The sequence below is a fragment of the Balaenoptera ricei genome, chromosome X (genome assembly GCF_028023285.1).
Source record: "Balaenoptera ricei isolate mBalRic1 chromosome X, mBalRic1.hap2, whole genome shotgun sequence".
Classification (NCBI taxonomy): Eukaryota; Metazoa; Chordata; class Mammalia; order Artiodactyla; family Balaenopteridae; genus Balaenoptera; species Balaenoptera ricei.
The window spans coordinates 34,291,296-34,311,088 of NC_082660.1; the positions used below are offsets into that span (position 1 = coordinate 34,291,296).

The 19,793-nt window shown below is 38.4% G+C and overlaps 1 protein-coding gene across 1 annotated transcript; it reads right to left on the reverse strand.

Moving 5' to 3' along the window:
* Positions 1–11,993: 11,993 nt before the first annotated feature.
* LOC132357044 (E3 ubiquitin-protein ligase RLIM-like) lies at positions 11,994–15,278 on the reverse strand. Its single transcript, XM_059910363.1, has 3 exons — positions 15,035–15,278; positions 12,521–13,651; positions 11,994–12,436 (listed from the first exon to the last, which is right to left on the reverse strand). Exons 1-3 carry the CDS (start codon positions 15,276–15,278, stop codon positions 11,994–11,996), a joined length of 1,818 nt encoding a protein of 605 aa, XP_059766346.1.
* Positions 15,279–19,793: the final 4,515 nt, after the last annotated feature.

Here is a 19,793-nt window from a genome sequence, read left to right on the forward strand (position 1 = left end):
AGGAAAACTGAGTATCTCCCCAAAATGGCCCAAGCCACCACCTTAGATACCATCTCCAGCTAAAGACAAAGAAGATGTTTAGTGTTGGGGGGCAGTTATGGGAGGTTACCAGGCAAAGCACAGGAAATAGGGATATGTTTGTTATGCAGATTTAAGTCATTGTCCTCTCTACTGATAAGAGTTTCTAGAGACTTAGAGTCATCCTTCCTTTTCTGATATAGAGGGGGAGACACCCTTACAAATGGAGATTTCCCCTTGTAAATGTCCCTTACAAAAGGGTAACTTCTACTTGGTTTTCTGAGTTTCTCCTGAGTCTGCTCTTTTTTTAAAATAACCAGTCTAAAATAATTCTTATGTCAAAGAGGCATATTTTGGGGTCCCAAATTTTCCTCCACTTTTGTATAATGGATGATAGAATTGAATTAATGTTAATTTTCATAAGTGTGGTAGTGGTGATATGGGTTTGTATCCTCATTACAGGCATAATGAAGTATTTAGAGGTGAAATATAATATCCTCAGGCTAATATCAGATTGTTTGATAAAAGAGAGATAGGTGTGTGTGTGTGTGTGTGTGTGTGTGTGTGTGTGTGTGTGTGTGTGTTTGGAGAGAGAGAGAACTGGCATTGTGGTACATTAATAGTTGGTATATTTATTCATTATACTGGTCTTTCAACTTTTCTTTGAGTTTGATACTTTTCCCACAAAAATGCAAAAAATAAAATACGAATTAAAAATTTGGTTTAACTGCTTATAGACATTATCAACTGTATGTGTATTTATGAGGTTTTATAGATTTTAATATTTCATCTTTTTTTCCATAAATAATTGTATACCAAAAATCCATGGAACATCAATTTGAAGGAAACACTGTAAGTATGAATACCAAAAGTGTTGTGTGTAGTGAGTATCAGCTCATGTTTTTTTGTTATGTATATAGATGATTCTCAATGAATCTATCTGTGGGCTCAAGGGACATTCTGATATCAGCATTCAGTTCTCTCCTTGAGTCCCTAGAATAAATGTACAAAAATCATAGTTGACTGTGAAAGAGAGTTTGACTTAGAATAGATTTTCAAGAAAGGTTCACAGTATTTTTAAAGAACAATAGTAAAATTAATGCTAGAGTAGATTAATGTCTGTGAATTTGGATTTCAAGTCTTGAGATCATTTCTCTCCAATTAATTTCACGGAATTATTGTATAATGTGTCACCCAAGTAGAACTAACTATAACATATGGATGTTCATACATTATTTCAATTCTGTTTTGTTCTTTTTATACTATGAAATCTCATTATGAGGACACTGGATAATGATAGGTTTTACTCAATCTCACGGTAAGCTTAATATTCTATTTTTATATTGTGTGAAATATTGCGGTTTGGGGGGGAATACATATTACTTTGAGAAATCATAACCAAATCGGGTATATAGAATGGATTGAAATGGGAATTAAATGATCTGGTTAAAAGTATTCTAGCAAGACCTAGTAACTGGAAAGAAAATATTTTTAATAAAAACGATTATTTTGTAGTTTCATTTTCATTGCTAAAGCATATATTTCACAATTTTATGTTCAAAAAGCGAACATTTCCATTATTCTTTCTTTCACCTTCCACACTTGAGAAACCTATTTTTCTGTACCAGCGAGTGTCCTACTTTATAATAGTATCTCAAGTGCAATTCTGATAGCATTTATGCTATCATAAAAATTGGCCGTCTACTCTCACCTCTCTTAAAAATGATACTCTTAGATTAATAGAGTACCTTCACATGCTAGATGTTTAATAGTCTCCCACCAGAGTTATATATAATTGTGCACCAGTAAGTACTTTATTCATAAATGCTTTGGTTCCGCCAGTGTTATATGATGTCACTTTCTCTACAGAAACTTTTATTTGCAAAAATAGGTCTACAGGATTCACGTCAGAATCATATTTAGAAAATTCCTCAGTCTACAATTTTCTGTAGTCGAGCAGTTTTCTGGAAAGGCATCTAACAAAGCAATTTTTACCTAATATACTGATGCTAGTTAATTGTTTCTTTTGTTTTTAATGTTCTTTAAGATAGAGTTCTAATTATGGTACATATTATTTTCACATTTACTAATTTTGAGGTACTCTGTAGCACATAACAGAGTTTATTATAGTGGTTCACTTCTTGGAAGAAAATTGTGCTCTTTTGTGAGGAGTTTATGTTTATGATCATGGCTTTAGTTTGCAAAGCTCATTCATGTGAATTATTCATGTCAACAAATGTTTAATGTGTACTTACTATGTTCCATATATAAGGTTATGTACTAGAGATACAAGGAAAAGGAGGAAGAGAGAAGGACTGGCCCAAGGAGGAGGAGAAAGCATGATCTAAGACTCAAGGACTTAGTAAAGGACATTGATCCGTTACAGTTTTTTTAACTTTTACTGTTTACAACTATTTAAACTTAATAAAACAGCACAGAATCACTAGTATATCCAAAACTCAGATTCAAGATGTGATTTTTCCCTATTTGATTGCTTTCTTGTTTTAGAGTAAAATATTAGTGACACACATGAGAGCTCTCAAAGTCCATGGCATTTTCCTTACTGCGTAGTTACACACTGTCTAAAGTTTGACTCTACTCTAGCATCCATATTTTTATAAATCAGGACATTTGTTTATAGTTTATAGTCTGCCAGTGTTGCACATTCTTTTAATGTGGAACAAAGGAAGGATGAGGCTGAGGTGAGGTATACGATACAGGGATACAGTCATATATTTGTTTTCATTTCTTTTACTGATGACTCCATGCACTTCTTTTATCTGAGGATTTATTTCTAACTTGATCTCTGAGAAGTACTATTTCTTCAAATGCTTGTTAAATTCACCCTAATCTCACCTTCTAAAAATATTATTAGATGAATGTGGGTCTTCCGTTTTATCCTTTATTCCTTCATCATTCACATTTTCATTGAATCTCATAATTTTTTCTGGCTTATTTTCAACTTATAAAATTCAAATTCAGTTTTATCAAATATGTTATTTAAACTTTCTATGGAGTTTTGAACTCCAATGAACATACTTTTTATGCCTTTTTCTGCGTCAATTGAGATGATCATGTGGTTTTTCTGTCCTTCATTCTGTTAATGTGGTGTATCACATTGATTGATTTGCATGTGTTGAACCATCCTTGCATTTTACAAATAAATCCCGCTTGGCCATGGTGTATAATCCTTTTAATATGGTGTTCAGTTCATTTTTCTAGTTGGATTATAGCTTATCTTTGAAGGTTCCAGCTTATGCTTGCTCTCCTAACTTCAAATCATCTCTCATTCCTGACTGCCAGCCCTACTGACTTCAGGACTGGCACCAAGAGGCAGGGGCAGTGGATTTACATAGACTGCTTAACCAAGTCCCACTATCATGTAAGGTTTAATCCCTATAATAAAGTCCTTCTAGTGGTTCTACTTCTCCAATCAAACCTTAGCATAGAGTTTATCTAATGTCATTTGATATTCTGATCAAGGAAAAAGGGAGAAAGCCAAGGTGTAAAGTATAGGAACAGAAAGAAAAAAGATATAAAGGGAAATATATTAAATTTAGGATGATGCACTGAACGTAAATATGCTGTAAAAATCTAAAAACTGGATGAAATTGATTATTTCCTAGTAAAATATATATCACCAGAATTGATTCAAGAAGAGTGTGAAAAACAAAAGAGAACCCTTAGAAGCCCTTCATTGCTACTTTTGGTGAATTTGTCCACATTTCCATCTGGTTTGGCTTGGAGATCCCACCTCCATATTCTAGTGCTGGGCATGTGACCAAGACCTGGCCAGTTAGAATCCCCTGAACTTGAGGTTTTAACAGAAATCCCAAGCTGAGTCAGTCTTTTGTATAAAGGCTTTCTCTTTGCCTGGGTTCAGTAAATTGGTAATATATAAAAATAGAGTTGCTATTGGTCATTTTTCTTGCCACGCCTTGGAGAAAGCTTTCCCCAAAATAATACGAAACAAAACAAACTGCAGAGGGAAGAATATCCAAGTCAGAGAAACATTATCTATTTACATCCTTTGGGCCCCTACACGTACCTGTGTCTGAAAGTATCAGCACTTTCAAACTTTGGTGTATTGTGAGTCAATAAATTCCTTTTTAGCCTTTCAACTAATTTGTAAGGGTTCTCTAAAATTACAACTTATAATGAATACAATGACCGTGGCAGCAATTGCATAAGATTTCAAGAAGCTAATTTTCTTGGAAAAATGAAGTTATGGGTATATACTCTTTCAAGTTCAAATACTCTGAAACTCTTTCCCTGTTGCTGAGGTTGTAAAGTCCTTTATATTGGATTTCAAAATACAAAAGAAAATAGACTCTGGTTCAAGAGGTTTGTGAATGTAAGCATACGTAGCCGTTACCTTTGCCTCTCAAGAACCTACCATAATAATGGTGAAATCTGAAAGAAAGGGAAGCCCACTACTATAATATGCAAGGAGGGGGCTTCAGCTTCTGAGGTATATATGTGCCCAGCAGAACTCCTGAGGAACTCAGGATGGCAAGAGGGAGAAGTAGACTGAAAGTCTATGTGGGGCAGAGTTACTTCACCTACACCTTTTTCTCCCAAGCAAAAAGCCTGACAGAAAGGCATTTAACCACCCTCTTACCAATTCTTTCTTTTAAAAGAGAGCCTTTTAAAAAAGATATGTAAAGACTGTTTCCAGGTGATCTATAATGGCCGGTATGTTTGTTACAGTTCCTGCCAAAGACTTACTCTTTCAACATTTGTAGGTGTTTAGAATAGTGGCAGGTCTCCATCTGTTCATGGTAAAACTAAGCCTTTCAGGTTCTTTCCTAGTCCATGAATTATTCCTATTTCTCCCAGGATTTATTTTTCTATTCTTAATATTTATCTTATTCTCTCTCTGTCATGCCTATCTCAAATATCTCAACAAATATTTATGGAACATCTACTTTGGGCAAGGCAGTATTTTGGGTGCTGTGACTATTGTAGTGAAAATTACAAAACCCTTGCTTTCCTAGGAGTTTACATTCTTCTTAACATCTAGAGATATTTTGTTTTCTCTTCATATTTACGAATGAAGACCGTGAGCTCTGTGTTTATGATTATCTTTATACCTCTCGTTTTTCTGTCTTGATTATCTTTGCTATCTTCTTTATGTCTGTCTACTTTATAATTGCTCCTGTTCCAAAGGATTCCATCCATCTCCCTCCACTACTGCCATGGAACATACTTTCCCAGGCAATACCTCGTACTTCTTTGACTTCAATCTGGCATCTTTTTCCTAATTTTAGAAGCATACTTGATATTCCGTGATAGCTAGATGAACATTGCCACTAAAATATCACTCTGACATCTCAAATCTCAGAGATTCCAGCTGAATTGTCATCTGTTCCTCTACTATGACAAACAAGTTATATTGCATTTCTTATATCAGTGGAACTTCTCACCATCTACTCAGTCACCTAAACCAGAAACTTAAGGTCATCTTTAAATTATCCAAGCAGCCACCAAATTTTATTGTGCTTCTTTAATAGTACTTGAATCTATATGCATCCATATCTCAACTGTCTCACCATTATTTCAGGACTTTATACTTTTTTCTTCCAGTTAATGCCATAACTCCGTAAGTGGGACAATCTAACTTTTTGACAATCTGTTCATATCCCTGCTAGTTTGACCATTCTAAACATTGAAAACTGTTATTCCTATTAGAAAAATCATGTTGACTGTGCATTGCTTAGAAGATCTAGTTCAGCTCTTCAGCCTGATACACAATACCACTTGTTACCTCTTTGGCCTCATCTCTTCATGTTTTGCTAATGTACTTACATCGCTTCCTCTTCTGCCCCAGAGTATGATGATTCATACTTACTGTTTACTGAGCCCTAACTTTTCAGTGCATCTTTACTGTTGCCTGCAGTGTTTATTTTGCTTAGAATGAAATTAATGACTTCATTTCATTGGCTAATTGCTACTAGTCCTGTAAGATACAACTCAGATATAACCCAACTTTAAGGAGTTTTGAATTATTAGTGTAGATTTCTCCTCCTAGATCATTCCATTATATCCTGTGTCTGAATCTGTGTCAGGGCATCCCTCACGTAGAGTGTTACTGTCTGTTTATTCATCTGCCTTCTTTAAAATTTAATACATTTCTTAATGATAAGTGCTGTACTTCTTAACTATAACCCTAGCACCCAGCATTGGGCATGGCACGTTCTTGGTCAGTGTTGAATGCCTGAAATAGTGATTTAGAAAAGGGTTGGCAGATATTATAACTTCATAGGCAAGAAACCCTATACAAATATGTTAAGTAAGTGAGAGAGGTCTAGGTTGAAATAGATCAAATCCGGGATGCTAGGTAACAGTATTAAAATAGGTTTTTTTTGAAGAATAAAGGGTGAAAAATAAGTCTGGGATGCTCACAGTGGCCAAAAATTCTGAAGCAGTGTGTGTGTGTGTGTGTGTGTGTGTGTGTGTATGCTAGTAACTGTTTTAGTTCTTAGAAATGTAGTAGTAATTTTAAAAAAAAAAGAAAGATCTTTTGGAGCTTCTATTTTGGGATAGGAATGGGGAAGAAAACAAGCACAAGATAAATAAAAAATGTTTTAGACAGTCACAAGTGCTACTAAAGAAAAAAAAAAATACACTGCCAGAATAGAAGATGACAAGGCCAGGGGTGGTAGGTAACTGTGTTGTGACTGGTGACGTCAGAATGGATAACCCAGAACCCGGAGTTGCCTTATAATTAGTGTCTGTCCTCTACGAATGGTGGATGAGAGAAAAAGGAATTTCCCCAAAGTGCTTTTCCAAATCCCCACATTTTTGCAGTGATGTTAAAGATGCTGGCTTGATGATTAAAAATGGAGAGTTTTGAATATCACACAAAGGGGAGCCTCTTATTTCATAGTGAAAAAGCCTGAGTTAGGATGGTAAAGAATTTTCAAATCTTAAATGAAGTCACAGAAAAGAAATACAGTTCAGATTTCCATTCGAAATTCTCATACCAGGAAACCTCTCATTGAAGGGAGTATACATTCACCTCTCAAATAATGAAAAGACGTGAAATGTTTGGTTAATTGTAGTAAAGAAGATAACTGAAGATCTCAAAGTATTGTATATTGATAACAAGTGATATTACTTAACAGAAACGTCACATTTCTTTGTGAACTTTCCAGTACATGCAGTGTTTTGATGTTCATGTTGTTAAGTGCTCAGGCTTGTTTGCACTTACAAAAGAATCTTTATACTTAATTCTTCATGGAATATTGAGAGCACAACTTATTTTCATGGTTAGCCAAAAAAGATAGACGTTATATTGCTATCAAAAACCTATCCACAGGCTATAACTACTTTCAGAAAGAATTTGTTATTCAGATAAGGGTTTTGTTTTGGAATTAGGGCAAAATAAACAAATATTTAAAAAACTACAAAGAAAATACAGAGAAAATTCTTAAGATGGAAACGTTTATGCTCACAATCACGGTGAGTGATGCTGTGTATTTAAACTGATATACTGTAATGTAAAAAACGTATCAGGTTGAGCTCAGAAGATTCAGGTACAAATCTTCTCAATTTCTGATTTGTCAGGGCAGATAGAGAGGAATATGATTTGGAAGAGCAATATAATACTCAGCAATCGCTTTGAGACAAAAATAAGTGGCTCTATAGTTTCCAAGTCAGAGTGTTAAACTGGGTTTATGATATAAGCAGCATACAGTGGTAGAATGAGATAGGGTGATGTGAAGTAAAGTTAGAGCGATAAGATATTGGTGGTTGTTCAAACAGGAAGGATACTGTCTTCTAGGAGCTTCCGTAGCAGGAATTAGGGATTCCATTCTTGGGAAAAATGGTAGAATATAATGTCATAGTGGGCCTAGAACCAAGACATTGAGCCATTTACTTGTCTAGGACTCATTATAATCATTTTCTCAGTACAGGATGGATCCCAGATGAGAAGTTGTATTAGTTTTCTGTTGCTGCATAAGAAATTAGTACAAATGTAATGGCTTAAAACAGCATCCCTTTATTAGCTCACAGTTCTATAGGTTGGGATACTGGCATGGAGTGACTAGGTTCTGTGTTCAAGGTCTTAAAGGTCTGAAATCAGCATTTTGAAACCCTTGTCAGATAATTCTAGCATCTAATTCATCTTGGGTCGGCATCATCTGTCACATCTTATTCAAGCTGTCATGTCTCTGGTTCTTGGTATAAGTAGTGATATTTTATTGTCTTTTGGACATTTTGGCTATTATGTTAGGATACTTTGGTCCCTATTTAAAGTGTTTTGTTTTGTTTTGTTTTTTAAACTTTTAGCAGGCATTCACTCTTTATAGGTTTGGCACACATCTCCTGTACTTTTACGGACTGTGGTTCCATGATAACCTAATTTTCAGAACCTTTGTGGTACTCTTTTGGTCTGTTTATCTTGTGCAGGTGGGGTTACCTCTGGTCCCTTCTCATGCTGCTCATGGGGTCTGAAGCAGCTTCCCCGGGATACGGCCCTTGGTGCTTCTGGTGAGGGAAGGGAATCTCTGGAACACTTGATGAGGAGTCCTTCCTGGGCCAGGCACTTGTGCCAGGGTCTCCCTGGACTGTAAGGATGGAGGGCGCTTACCAGGTTGAGAGCTTTCTGTGGAGGGATCTCCATTGCTGGTACCAGCAAGTTGCCTGATGTTTCTGGGTGGGGAGAGGAGTCTCAGGCCCATCTGAGGAGAGCATTTTCCAGGTGGGAGCTTTTTGTGGTAGGATCCCTGTTGCTGGTACCCTTAGCCACGGATGTGTCTGGGTGGTGAAGGGGGATCTCAGGCCCAGTGGGGAAGGAAAGCACTTTCCCTGGTCGTGTAGTGTCATCAGGGCTTCCAAGTGTTCCTCCTTGCAGGTTCTGCACGGCTCACCTGGTGTTTGGGGGATCCCCATTTGATGTGATGGAGGAAGAGCCTATTTGAGCCACTTCCTGTTACTAAGTTGGGAGTTAGGAAATGCTGGGCCTGGATCACATTTTTTTGTTGGCGGAGGGTCATAAGGTGCCCTGCCATGAGGTTGTTCATCCATTCTGAGGGTCCCTAGGCAAATTCACCTTCTTTAGACCTTTCAGAGCTGTCCTTCGGTTGTCTCATATTATTTCCAGGATATATAGTTGTGCCTATAAAGGGGGAGCCGGGAGAGAGAAGTACAAACCATCTTATCTGGATCAGAAGTCCTCTCTGTGCCTTTTAAGTGCTCACCTGATTAGGTCAGGCTCAGTCTGGATAATCTCCCAATCAACTGTGCTATATATATCATAATCTAATAATGGGAATGATATTCCATCACATTCACAGGTCTCATACTCAAGGGGAGGGGCTACTACAAGGATCGTTGGGCATCATCTTAGAATTCTGTCGACCACAGAAGGTGCATGTGAATGTACTGAAGCATTAATTAAGCAACTATCATCCCTTGGAAGGTTTTAATCTGTTAGGATAGTATGAAAGCCAAGTACTGTTACAATTATTCTACTCACTTTAAATGAAGTGTATCTGATATCAAAAATACTTCATAAAAATCAGAATATTCAAACAACTTTCAGAAGTTAATGTCAATTTCAGAGGTTTGATCCAAGCCTTCATTTCTGGCCATGCAGGTATCTTCTGTGTGAAAAATATGCTACCTCAAAGATGTTTTAAAACACTTCACCACCACTCCCCATTTATATTTTGTAGTTATGTGCAAATACTGTGGCTGCCAGCAATTCACATAGAAAATAAAGGTCAGTGATGTTTCTGACTTTAACTTTTTAGAGAAGGTTTATACTTAACACTGGCTACATTTGTATAGGTTGCACATTGCACAAAATTTCTGACTATTGCTTTAGGTTATAATACAATGTACTCTCACCTATACCAGGATTGAAAATTTTAAGCACAGTTTTCTGGACTGGCCAATACACCCCCCATAAAATAGTTTTCAGGCTGAATTAGGAGAAAAAGCCTTCACTATGTTTAGGTTGGAAGGAAGCATGACCTAAATTTTGATTTCAAATACTCACGGTTTTGGGTGATGGTTTTACTGGGGACAGTTAGAATTGAACTATGTAGACATGTTTTTTGAAGCCAAGTTTTACCTTTAAGGCTTTCGTATTGCAGCTTGAGAGGCTCCAAGCAGCAGTTGGGTACTTTGGGTCATTCACACAAGGATTAAGAGTCATATATAAACCAAAAAACCCTTTATAAGAAATCAGAATCTGTTTTAAAAATTAATTATATGAACTAAACATATATAGAAAGAAATTGAAGCTTGAATATATTTAAGAAGCAAAAATTAAAGACATACCTATAACTGCCCTTTTTCCTTAGTTGTTTACAATCACAGCACATCAAAGTGTGACATGTTTAAGAGAAAGGTAATTCAGTTCTAAGGCTTTGTCATCTTATCACTTTTAAAAATACAAGATCCGGGGCTTCCCTGGTGGCGCAGTGGTTGAGAATCTGCCTGCCAATGCAGGGCACACGGGTTCGAGCCCTGGTCTGGGAAGATCCCACATGCCGCGGAGCACCTGGGCCCGTGAGCCACAACTACTGAGCCTGTGCGTCTGGAGCCTGTGCTCCGCAACAAGAGAGGCCGCAATAGTGAGAGGCCTGCGCACCGCGATGAGGAGTGGCCCCCGCTTGCCACAACTAGAGAAAGCCCTCGCACAGAAACGAAGACCCAACACAGCCAAAAATAAATAAATAAATAAATTTAAAAAAAAAAAAAAAAAATACAAGATCCGAGTAGATGAAAGGAAAATAGAGGGGGTCGTTAAAGAGCTGAGTCATAGAGTGGAATAGAGGACAAGCGGAAGAGGCAAGAAGGCGCACACAGACTGGGTGTGAAGAGAGTTGGGAATACTGGTTGTGGGAGATGGTCTCTGATTTGCTTATCGGATCTACTCGCCATCCTTCTTAACCCTGCTCCGTGATTCCAGGAGGCTGACCTTTGTCAGCTTCATCGACCAGTCTCTCTGTGTCTTCAGGTTGGGTTTGGCTAATGTGAAGTACTGACAAGAGATGAGAAGTCAGGAGGAAAGAAGGTAAGGGTATTTATTTCCATGACCTGCCCCCTTCCAAACTTTAGGTTGGCAGTGGATGCCATTCTCTAAGGTTACGTCTCGTTGGGGGGACTCCTACTACAACTCTGAGACCTTCTGGGTTGCAGGAACGACCATCTCTCTGTGCCCCTTCAAACCTAGTAGTTGTAATACTGGCTTCTCACAGTTGCTAGCCTCAGGGTACTTCATCATCTCCTGGCTTCCCTTCATTCTTTACACACTTTAGTCTCTTCATTAAATGCTATCCCATCACTCTTTTAAAGTGTGCCATCAGTTTTTAGCTAGAACTGACTGATACATTGGTCGTGGGGAATAGGAGAAACTTTAAGGTAGTGTTAGGGAGGTGGGATAAACTGCTGTGGAGAGAGATAGGAAGAGAAGGGTTTCAAAGCTTTTTATGGCATTCTATGAATGTAACATGACTTCTTTATGTGAATGACTCTAATATAGTCTGAAATTGCCTCTTAATTATTGACATTTGGTTGGGTTTCTGTTTCTTTGCATGCACAACCAGGATTGAACAGGGCTGAGAGATGTCTGGGATTTACGTGACTAGATAATACTACTAGGATCTGTCTAGATTCATTACATCATATGAAGACATTTCTCCCATGGAATCAGGAACATCCCAACCCAGTGCACATGCTAAGTTTTTATTGAAATTCAGTGAACTGCTGTGGTGTGAAGTTAATTTTTATTGTCAAATTGGACAATATTGTTTGACTTTTTAATATTTCCTTTTATGATGGAACAGAAATTGGGGAAAGCCCAATAATTCCTTCAGCAACTAGTGATTCAGTTCAGATTGTTATATATAGATTCAGGTTGTTATATTTAAGCATGAATAACTCTAAAAGTGGACATGAGGCAGGTGACTGTTGTTTGTCCGTCACTGTAACACTTTACATAGCTGAGAATTCAGATCTCAATTAGGATTTTCAGTCTCATTGGAATCCACTACTTGCCCACGACAAATAGGACAGGCAGGGTTCTCAGAGAGCCAGCGATCAATGCAGTAAATGTGATATTCATGGGAGCAAGGTAGGATGCGAAGCTTGCTGTTTTCGGTGTACTCTGTCATGCAAATGCTGCAAGCTTTTAATGCATCATTTTCATCAAAAGATCTTACAGCCAAGTTGTCAATCTGTGCTTTGCTGAGTCCTGTAGGTTGGTCTAGATCATCTTCATCTAAGTGGAAAATCTGTTCCAGATTAAGGAAGAACAAAGGGTCACTTTCATCAGATATTACTGGGCTCATTTGTCTACCCCCTTGCCTGGTCTCTGATGGTAAGTCTGATGATGAGTTAGTTTCTTCAGTGCCTTCAAATATCAGTGAGCCAATTTCTGAATTTTCATCTCTTGAGCTGGCATTGGAAATAGGACGAGAACTGGAACTAGACATACAATTGGGGCTTGAATGACAAATCAGTGTGGAACTTGAATGGGGATTATAGCTAGGATTTGAATCGGAACCAAATCTACTACTACTACTACCATTAGGACCATCGCTGTCATCTGGTGACTCTGGCCATTCCATGCTTTGACTTGGAGGTGAGACACTATGCTCTAAATTACTGTCACTGTCCATAAGGTTACTTGAGTTACTAAATTCTGTCATTGTCTGCCTTAACATGCTCTGAATTGGAACAGATGTTGTATCATCTAAGCTAGTATTTAAAATTCTACAAACGGGACTTCTGATGGTAATGACATAAGCTCTCACATCTGCCTGCTCAGAATGTGAATACATATGCCTCAGTCCTCGTTCACTTTCAGAACTGACGGTGTTGTTTGGTGTCTCAGATGTTAACTGAGTTCTACTAGCTGTGCTGTCTCTCTGAGAATATGCTCCAGAATGAACTTGTCCTACTTCAAGATTGAAGGGTATGGTCAGATATACTTCCCTCATTCCCCAAGATTCATCACTGCTGGTTGTATCTGGAGAATCTTCTCCATGAACGGCATTCCTTGTTCTAGAAGTTTCAATAAGACCACTGTTTTGCAATTCAAATCCAGTCATTTGCTGTCTCAATATTTCTTGGTGCTCAGTTCTAGAAAATCTCACATTCTCACTTACCAGAGGCTGCTCAGAAGTCTGAGATGGTATACTATGATTAAGTCTTTGTACACTTTCCCTAAGTGAACGTGGAGGCGACCAACTTTCAATTCTTGCTCTGGTTCTCGGATACTCTGGGCTCCTACTTCTTGCTCTTCTCTGACTTCTGGTAGGTGAGAATTCCACTAATGTTTCAGTTGTATCTTGTTCAGACATAGATGGTCTTGTAAATATTGATTCAGATTGTGGATTTTCCACTTGCCTTTGGCTGTCTTCCATATTTTCTCTTCTGGGAAGTCTTGCAGATGCTACATATTCATTCTCTGGATTTGGACTCCCATGATCGAGGTGAAAATTTCTTTCTAAAGTGAATCTGAACTGGTCACTTGTAGGATTAATTTGGCCCTCTTCTCTCCCAGATTGGTTTTCTCTCTGTCCACTTGTCATATTTTCAGTTTGTCCAAAACAGGTAAGCCCGTCTATTATAGAGTCGCCACTAGACACATCATCTGGAGCGTCTCCTCCATCTGTTAACAAAAAAAAACGGGGAGGGGACATGAAAGAACTACCAAAATTAGAACCATCCTAAAATAGCACTCTGAAACTTTGTTTCAAAAACAAACAAAAAATGAGAACTTAAATACTCAGATGTTTTAAACTGATTTCACATTTATAGGGTTAATATTTTATAAACGACACTGTCTAGATTTATAAGTAAAGGTAGAAAAGTTTCAATTCCATCTGAAAAAGAGTGAGCTAATCCTAGATAAACTTAGAGAATTTTTTAAAAAGGGAATCGGGAGGAAGTCTGTTTTGCAATATTTCATCATATACACAGCCCTGTGTACCAGCCCTGTGTAGGAGGAATACCAGCCCTGTGTAGGAGGAATGTCAAGAGACTTTTTTTTCAGTCCACTGTCAAAACACTAATGCAATTCAACAAGGTAAACACCAGTTAAGGTACAATGCTAGTATTTTAGTTCAATTGACATTATCGTCTAATTTTCATTAGTCTCCAACATTACTATTTCTAGGCTCTTCACTTATGTGCTTTTGATAATAGATAAGCTGTTTTAAAATATAAGATTATTGCGCAAACATAAACAAGTTTTATAGGTTTAAAAGTATTTGAATTTTGAATACTTCTTAATGTTACCAAGATTTTTCATTGACATTAAATTGAAGGTCAGATCAAATGAATAGACTGAACCCAGCATGGTACATATGAGACCATATTCAAGAACCAAAGTATTACAGTCTCCTCTTCATTAGACAGTAACATCCTCTACTTCACACTGGGAGAGAAGGCACCAGACCTGAGGTTTGAGCACGGCTTCTCAGCCTCAGCACTGTTGACATTTCGGTGCTGGACAGTTCTTTGTTTGGGGAGCTGTCCTGTGCATTGTGGGATATTTGGCAGCACCCCTGGCCTGTGCCCACTAGATGCTAGGGACACCCATGCCTCCCCTGCGACAACCAAAAATATCTCTAGCCATCGTCAAATGTCCCCAGGTGTTGGAGAGAGCAAAATTGTCCCCGGTTGAGAACCACTTGATTAGAATATGAAATATTTCTGTTTGCTTTTTTTACATGTCTATGTAGAAAAAATAATTCAGGAAGCAGGAGGGACTTTCAATCGAGGTAGAAAACCAAGAAAAGTACAAATAGGCCACTTCACACTGTTTCCCAATTAAAACAACCCAAATGTGAATCAGGAAACCAAACAAACATACCTTGACGTTCTCACCAAAAATCAAGTAAATGCCAGTTCTTTTTATGAGAAGTTACTCACCAAATTAATTTATGTCACTTCTGTATAATTAGCTACTATGTACTATGATGAAGTTACTATTTACTATGATGAAGTTCCTTGTTCATCCCATCCTATTCCCTCCAAAAGCAAAGTATACCTGTATTTTCATCTGAGTCTTGTGGTGGGTTTTCTTTAAGTAGCTGCAGTCTTCTCAGCAACTCTTCTTCTGTACTTTCACCTGGAGTGCCTAGAAGATTGTTGTCTCTCATAAGTTTGTAATCTTCTTCACTCAGACTGTTGACAAGCCTGAAGAAATCTTCTTCCCGAACCAGTCGGTCCGTTTGACTTATGCGCTGGGCCGGAACTCCATCTCCTTCATCGTCGGAATCCGAGTTTTCCATCTTAGTAAACAAGTAGAAAATGATCTGAAATTCACGACATAGTGTTGAAATTCACCAGCGGCCGTTTAGTGTTCTTCGCTTTCTACCTCCTGCCAGAGTGTCCGGTGCCGGTTCCGGTTCCGACTCGGTCGGATGACCGTCCGCACAGGTTCCTCCCTTCTCCCGTCCCCGACTCAGTTCTGTAGCCGCCTGGTGACGCAACAGGTGGGAGCCGCCTCTGTCCCAGAACTTGCTAGACGTTGCCTAGGTATCCATTATCTTCCCCGCTGTTACCGGGTAGGGACTGGATTCAGGTTAGGTTTCATTTCATTGAAAACCAGCCAGTATTACTGAGGGTTTCTGGTGTACCAAGCACCGTCCTTCACCTCGTTTCACCCACACGAGCCTATTCTCAGGTTTTCAGGAGGCGTCTTCAGGCTCTGATATGCTCTATTTATTCGTTACCTTACATGTGACTGCCTTCTTCAAAATGCCATGCCAAAGTCAGCCTAGTTAAATGCAGCAGTTCTCATTTTCAGGTGCCCAGGGACCCCTCCGCCTTTTCTCCTCATGAATTTCTCCAATCATAGACTCTCACTAAGAAAGCCCACAATTTGTGATAATTTACCAGGGCCCTAGCTGAGTCTCTTTAGAGTGTCCTCTCCCTTTTAACTGTTAATGGCTTCGTCTTGCATTATACGGCCCTTCAATCTTGTTTCAAACAAACCAACAGGAAACACCAAAACTCTGGCAGGCTTTTCTGCTCAGCCAGGGAATTCCTTCTCCACAAAAGCATCAGGTTCATTTTTGTCCTCCTTTCTCATAAATATTATAAATCTTACTTAAAGAAAACTAGCCAGAACATCACAGGAACTTTTAAGACAGATACATAATAGTTACTTTGTCTGCCACAAGGAGTACTGACTTTGCTGATTTTGTTGCATGTATATAACCTGGAAGGCTTGGTGAAAATAAAATAATGCTCATTTGCAGTGCTATCTGAAGGAGACCTCTAAGAGCTTCTGGACTCATTAATATTACCAGCCCCACTTAACACTTGTTTAGGAGCTCTTTGTTCAACTTATTCATGTAAAGACAAGATTTGGCTGCTGAATTTGAGACTTTATTCAATTTGACTTATTTAATCATTAATCCATCCAACATAAACTGGGTCAGTTATTGCCTCAGCGGCTAGAGATATGTCAATTGTTGAAGCAGTTTGTACTCCCAAGTAATTCACACACCAGGTGAGGGAAACGCCACATGGAAACTATCAAAGTACAGTATATTTTATCATAGATTTATATATGCAGTATTGTGTACGTACAGAGAACTGTGTAGCAATTATTTAATGGGAGTTGGGAAATGTTTCACAGAGGTATTATATATAAATCTGAATCTTTAAATATAATTATACTTTCTATAGATGGAAAGTGGCAGTTATGTGTTGCTAGAGAAAGACTATGTCAGATGGAAGAAGTAGACTTGAAAGACCTTGGCTTGTTTGGGCAACTGTGGCCACAGTTTGGGGGTTGGGTGGAAATGTGGAGTTAATCTCAGAAAGAATACTTGACAAAAACGATAAGTTGAGTTTTGATTTTTTTCATGTAAGAAATAGGACACTGATTAAGATGTTTTGGTATTTTTTTGAGAACAAGCAGTAGATTTTATTTGTGTCTGCTTAGCGTCCCCTTAACATACTTATGCTAATAGCATCCTGATTTTCATGGGGGAAAAACCCATTCTACAGTCTTAGTCCACTTGGTTTAGGTTTAGCTGAATTCACTGCCATGGCTAGAGGAGAGGACACATGATGCAGCCATGTCCAATCAGTATACCTCAGATCGGTTACGGTAATTGGTTTAAGCATGGGCATGTGACCGAAAGTACATTTAAGAGTTAAATCTGAGATGTTGCGAGAAATCATTTTCCACTGCGGTTGCTAAGCTGGTAGGATATAAACCTGAAGATGCTTGTGGCTATGTCATGTCCCAAGAATGAGGAACATTGACATAAAGAGACAGAGGAAAACCATAATGGAGAAAGAGCAAGATACCTGAGGAAAAATTTGGGAAATACCTGAAGCTAGATGTGCCTTAAGATTTTTAGATCTGTAAAACAACGTATTTCATTTTTAAAATGTAAGCCTGTGAAAGATTCCTGCCACTTATCATTGGAAGGCTCCTAAGAGTTGTAACGGGAGAGCCATATGATTGGTGATGTAATCAGACGTCAAAAAGTAATTTGATACAGGGCAGGGGGTCAGGGAATGAGTGAAATATGTGTGGGAGATTAAGTGGTACAAACCTCCAATTACAAAATAAAGGAGTCAAGGGAATGAAATGTACACTGTGGAGAATATAGTCAATAGTAATGTAATATCTTTGTATGGTGACAGATGGTAACTAGACTTGTGATCATCTTATAATGTACAGAAATATCTAATCACTATGTTGTGCACCAGTGACTAACATAGTGTTGTAGGCCAAGTATACGTCAAAAGACAAACAAACAAACTAAGAGAAAAAGAGATCAGATTTGTGGTTACCAGAGGTGGGTGGGGAGGTTGGATGAAGGTGGTCAAAAGGTACAACCTTCTAGTTACAAGATGAATAAGTATAGGGATGTAATGTATAACATGATTAATATAATTAAGACTGCTGTATGTTGCATATGAAAGTTGTTAAGAGTAAATCCTAAGAGTTCTCATTACAAGGAAAAAATATTTTTTTCTTTTTCTTTTATTTTGTATCTATACGAGGTCATGGATGTGTGCTAAACTTATTGTGGTCATCATTTCATGATGTATGTAAGTGTAGGGGAACAGAACTTGCCACTGCAAAATGTTCCTTTGGTATGCAGATGATTTCAAGCTGAAAAAAAATCTAGGCCCAAAAGTCTCAGGAAGAAACTTTGACCTTGCTCCTAACCGCCTAAAAAAGTTTAGATAGAGGGCCAGTCATTCCCCACTAGAGCTATCACCAGAGATATCTGCAAAGACTACGGGCTGGTAGTGGTAGGAGAAACTCAGCAGGGCCTAGAGATCAGAGTCCACTCTGTGTCCCTCGTCTCTCTACACGGCCCATCTACCAAACATTTGCTTTTCCATCTTCATGTAAATCACCTTGCTCCCATTTGAAGTCTCAAACAGTACCCACAGCATCCTCTTTTGTTTTTAGCCGAAGATGATATTTCAGGTGAGGGTTTCAGCCATACTGGTCATTCAGTTTTTCCTGGGTCTCTCCCATATGTACATGTTATTAAACTTTGTTTGATTTTCTCCTGTTAATCTGTCTCATGTTAATTTAATTCTTAGACCAGCCAGAAAAATCTAGAAGGGTAAAGGAAAATTTCTTATTGCCCAACATAAGTCAAATCATTATGCTGTACGGTAAGTCCCCTACAAAGGAACGAATTCCATTCCGAGAGCGCGTTCATAAGTCCAATTTGTTCGTTAAGTCCAACAAAGTTAGCCTAGGTACCCAATGAACACAATCGGCTATATAGTACTGTACTGTAATAGGTTTATAATACTTTTCACACAAATAATACATGAAAAACAAACAAAAAAATAAAACATTTTTAATCTTACAGTGCAGTACCTTGAAAAGTACAGTAGTACAGTGCAACAGTTGGCATACAGGGGCTGGCATTGACTGAACGGGCAAGAAGAGTTACTGACGGGAGGAGGGAGAGGAGGTGGGAGATGGTGGAGCTGAGGGATCGCCAGCAATAGGAGACGGAGGGCAAGCTGCAATTTCACTCGCGCCTGACGTTGATGGCACAGGTTTGGTTCCTTGCTGGTTTCAATTCTGTCTCCCCTTTTGAAAAAACAATCCAGTGATGTCTGCGTAGTAGCTCTTCTTTTCTTGCCATAGATGATGACACGGTAGTACTGGATTGCATTCTGAATGGCTGCTGCAACCTTTGTGTACTGTTCTATGTTTGGATCCTATGCCTCAAAAACTAACCGTGCCTCCTCAAATAAAGAAAATCCCCTTGCCATTTCCTGCATCGTGAATCTCTTTGGTTCTTTAGTTACTTCTTCTTCCTCTTGTCTCTCTTCATCGTTTCTCTGGGCTGCCAATTCCATCTTTTCGCCTCGCTCCACTCTCTCAATTATTTTCAGTTTTGTTTCCATCGTTATCACTGCTTCTTAGCAGTACCAGCTACATCATCGCTGCTTTTATGCTTGCTTCCGGACATCCTGGGCTTGAAATAAAGATACTGTACTACTGTATTCTATACAGTACTGTAAAGCACACAAAAGCACAACCACTTGTAGAGGATGCACACACATGACAGTGTACACCAGACATGTGAACTAACTTACGTGATTGGACATGTGACCACACGTTCGCATATTTGACCTTTCACAACTTGAAGGTTCGTGTGTAGGGGACTTACTGTATGCCTTAAACTTCGACAGTGCTAAATGTCAAATATATCTCCATAAAACTGTAAGGGAAAAAAACAAGTGATTTACAATAAAGTTGCCATGTAAAACTTCCTTGCTTTTGTCCATTCTATAAAGTT

Bases quoted from the DNA above. Each gene is read 5' to 3' on its own strand.
- LOC132357044 (XM_059910363.1), bottom strand. From the start codon at position 15,278: ATGGAAAACTCGGATTCCGACGATGAAGGAGATGGAGTTCCGGCCCAG. The intron at 13,652-15,034 runs GTATACTTTGCT...TTTTGTTAACAG, and splicing joins AGACTCAGATGAAAATACAG to ATGGAGGAGACGCTCCAGAT. The intron at 12,437-12,520 runs ATAATCCCCATT...CTATTTCCAATG, and splicing joins TTCCGATTCAAATCCTAGCT to CCAGCTCAAGAGATGAAAAT.